At 40.2% G+C, this 4230-nt stretch overlaps 1 protein-coding gene across 1 annotated transcript in view; it reads right to left on the bottom strand.

Annotated features, from left to right (window-relative positions):
* Positions 1-241: 241 nt before the first annotated feature.
* atp6v0ca (ATPase H+ transporting V0 subunit ca) overlaps positions 242-4230 on the bottom strand; it is a 6594-nt gene continuing 2605 nt past the window's right edge. Inside the window, exons 2-3 of the mRNA XM_032538755.1 lie at positions 2631-2814; positions 242-503 (exon numbers count right to left, since the gene is read on the bottom strand). Coding sequence (XP_032394646.1) covers positions 299-503; positions 2631-2814 — 389 coding nt within the window. The 3' untranslated portion in view covers positions 242-298. The remainder of the gene's footprint in view (positions 504-2630; positions 2815-4230) is intronic.

The raw sequence follows: 4230 nt of genomic DNA, 5'->3' as shown, positions 1-4230 counted from the left end.
GAAAAGAAAAGGGAAAAAAAAAAAAGATTTTTCAAGCAGACTGTCCACACATCATCCCACAACAACCAATACGTCTTCATGCCCGTTCAGTACTCACAAGACCTGACACAACTGGATGGCTTTAAACAATATGGATAGATCACACCTACTGAGGACACTGCTGTCAAGCCAACTTGTTTCTGTTGCCATCCCATCCTGTCAGACCCATGGGGTGTAATGGAAAGTAGGTGAAAATCTCCTATTTGTTCTTGCTGCTTTGATGTGGAATGAATGAGATGGTGTTTGATTCGGACACCTATTATTTTGTAGATAGGATGAGGGCCACGATGAGGCCGTAAAGCCCCAGCACCTCGGCGAAAATCAGGATCAGGATCATGCCCACGAAAAGCCGGGGCTGCTGGGCGGTGCCTCTCACACCGGCGTCGCCCACAATGCCAATGGCAAACCCGGCCGCCAGACCACTCAGGCCCACACTCAGACCAGCACCGAGATGCAGGAAACTCCTGTTGGAGAGAAACAAAGAAAAGAGCACCGTTATTGCACAGGGTAAGTCCGAAACATATCAACATTTACATAATAATAAAATATACTGTATGTTAAACAATTATTTATGAGTCCCTCTCCCCCCCCCCCATTCTGTTCGGGAACTTTGGGATGCATACGTAAATGTATTCAATCAAATGTTATTTGGGGCCACTAGCTGCCCCATCTATTAGAGTCCGGATTGGGCTGAATTTCTGTCCGAGCCCAACACAGTTAAAAATCTCCTTTTTTCTCTTACTAATGACACATGTAGGCTACGTTTTTGTGTGGAAAGCCCACTTTTATTAAACAACTGTAGGAAGGCATTCGGAAATTTCAACAGCTGGGTGCTTGAGCGGTCAAAAACATTGTTTATGTTTTAAAGGATTTGTTTGAGGTGTCATTTATTCATCTTGTTATGTAATAAAATGCGAGAAGGACCAAAAATACTGCCAAAACCCATTAAGGCTTAGGCTCTCTGGCCTACACAGCCTGTATCGTTTGGTCTTACTGCGCTAAAACTTTTCCAGAACACAAGTTCCGACCAGTGAACTGTTCACTACCTGCCCAGCATAACACAGCAGAGAGCCATACAAAACAAACGGGCCATCAGGAAGGAAATCAAATGTTCAGCGAGCACAAGAGCCAGACGTTTTTCTTCGGAGTTGACCAAAAGACATAAAAAGGCCTAAATTTATCATGTGGCTGGAACTAGTGGTGGTTAAAAATATCTTAACCACTATTTAACTAATGCATGTCTTTGGGGAATTCATTTAATTTTGAGGATTTATTTACTTTATTGTGTTTGTGAGTTACGGAGGTTGGGGTTTATGTGTGTATGCTTCAACTCAAAAGCACCCAAACTATGCAGAAAATGCTGTATGAAATGTTTCTCGATTTACACAAATAACGAGCAGAGATGTGACCTTGTGACCTTTGAACTTGCAATCTTCAGGTCCAAAGGCAAACACTGATCTCAGGGTGCCGCTGTCCAGGGAATGACTCCTCTAGCTATTTGGGCTATATTTTATTGAGTGAGCCTGGGTTGACTCAATCACATGACTTTCATTAACTGGAACTGGACTGAGTCTGGTGTGTTAATGCAGACACACATCTAAAATATGCAGGGCAGCTGTCCACAACACAATGTCTGGTTAGATCTGTGTATGATCGTTTTGCCACACCATGGGCTCGAAGTTGGAACCATTGAGGCTGTAGGCAGGTTCTGATGTCAGGGAGGTATTATCTGGATGGGCACCCAGTAGACAAGTAGCAGGCTTGTGTGAAAATGCAGAATTTAAAGCTGCTGTGAAAACATTATTTCTTTTTAGAAAATTCTGAGAATTTGTGTACTTGGTTAAGACAACATAAAGATGCCTGTAATGTATTTTCAAAAAGATCACTGAATGCCAAACTGATGTTTAAAGATTCTCTATTTAAAATTGACTGCAATGTGTAGATGGGGACACAATTTTAAAAAATAAGTTTATTCAATTTTCTTTTTTTTTTAGATAGAATTCTGAAATTCTTTATTTTTAATATTTGCTAACACTACTGTACGCAGTAAAAAGTTTATTTGTGGAGGACAGTCTGAAGACGAAGTTGCCCAAACATGTGGGAGTAGATAGTAGGGGTGTGCAAAAAACTGATTCATATTCAAATCGCAGTTCAAGCTCTACCGAGATAGATTGTATGTGTGTATATATATTTTACACCCCTAGTAGATAGGTTTAAGATGTTTTTGCAAAAAGAGTAATAGACTTCAAAATTGATACAGGGTAACAGCAGAGCGTAGTTTTTGCTTTATTGGGGCTACAGTTTGGCATAAGTTGCGACGTAGTAGCATGTACGGCTGATTTGTTATACATTTTTTAAGTTTAGAATTTTGGATGACTGTTGTAGCGCCACCATCAGGACAATTAGAACACAAAATCACACTGAATACGTTCAGCATAGTTTGGTGAGTTTTTGTGCATGGGAACATGGATTTCTTAGGAAGAAGAATAATACAGGCAAAAACAATAGGGTCCACACAGCTTCGCTGCTCGGCCCCTAATTACATGACTGAAACTGTTCTAATTGACTACTGTATCAGAGCTTCATCTTACTTGTAAAGGGTGACTCTCTCAGAGATGTTGTTTGCTATCAGCACAGCCACTACCAGCCCGTAGATGGCTATGATACCAGCCATGACCACGGGGATGATGGACTTCATGATGAGCTCTGGCCGCATCACGGACATGGCAGCGATGCCTGTGCCGCTCTTCGCTGTCCCATATGCTGCACCTAATGCTATACAGGAGAGGAGAGAGTTCCTGTTAATTCATCTGTTCATTCTTCACTTAAAAATGATTCCTGACAAAACAACTCAAACCAGACAAGATATGGATCCGGCTGGAGCTGGGTGACAATGATTTATCCAGTCGATCGATTTTAGACCAGACGTGCAGGTAACAAACAAAATGAAACAGTAGAAGCTATTCGACTGCCAGTTTTCGACCGCCTAAGCATAAATAACTGAGAAATGAAAGTGATATATCAACAACAAAAGAGGCATATTTGCAAATCCCACTAGTGTGTGACTAGACTATTAAGTCACACAAAACCATCTCTGAAACAATTTTAAAAAGTGATCAACATTTGCACTCTAGAGCCTTGCTACCCCATTAAAACCTTGCCCACTTCAATACTGTATTATATAAGTATTTTCAGGACTAATGTCAGAAATGGTTGCTTCTCCTAAATTGTCCTATCTGCTCTGTTGTCCCCCCCATATTTCACGAATATCTGCTTGTGACATTTTTGTGATTTCCACTGCTCCATCACGCAGCATGTTGTCAGTTATAGGTTGTTAGGTATACTTGTACTACCTAAAATATTAAATCTATTATTTGTGTCTCATACCATGTTGAAATTGTGCTAGCAAATAAAGACTAGAGGGCTAGAGTTCAGTTCTTGTTGACACAGTGTCAGAGAGGTGTTGATTGAACTACATCAGGAGGCCAGTTGTATGTCAGCCAGATAATCACTTGTCTCGCGTTTACTCTTCTTTTATGAAGCAACCCACGTCACATGTGGGGGTTCGACACATGTCAGGGCTAAACGCTAACTTTTTAAAGTGGCTTGGCAACGAGACATCAGCTTTTGGTTGCTGAAATTGACAATACGGTTGCCATGTTTTAAACCGCCTATATTTGGAGTAGCAATATCAATATTAATAAAAATAAGTAAAATTACAAAAGTTACGGGAAAATGCATAGAAATAGATTAACAAATTAAACAAGTTTTCTTACAACACAAGGTTTATTTCAACTGATGGTCATATTGGACTGGTGCAATGGGACTACAGAAATAAGGACTATGTCTACAGAACAGGACATGTCCTGGTTATACAGTATAAAATAAATAAAAAGAACAGGACACACAAGTTTTCTTTTGCTTCTTTGATTTGTTCCGTTTTGTTGTCAATACACAAAGAGCTGAATTAGCACAGCCTGTCATTAATTTCTTTCACATCTACTGCAGTCAGATTTACTGTGTTCACTCGGAAGGAATTGCTTCACATGGGTAGGCACTTTTAAGGAAATTATGAACATGTTTAGAGGCTAAAAACATGTTTAAAACTTGGCCTGTTTAAGCCTGTTGCTAACTCTAGCCGTAGGATAACACGGTGTATAGACCTACTCTATCTGTAAAGTGTCTTGAGAT

This window comes from Etheostoma spectabile, chromosome 15 (assembly GCF_008692095.1).
Source record: "Etheostoma spectabile isolate EspeVRDwgs_2016 chromosome 15, UIUC_Espe_1.0, whole genome shotgun sequence".
In the NCBI taxonomy this organism is placed as follows: domain Eukaryota; kingdom Metazoa; phylum Chordata; class Actinopteri; order Perciformes; family Percidae; genus Etheostoma; species Etheostoma spectabile.
This window is presented reverse-complemented; position numbering and strand designations above follow the sequence as displayed.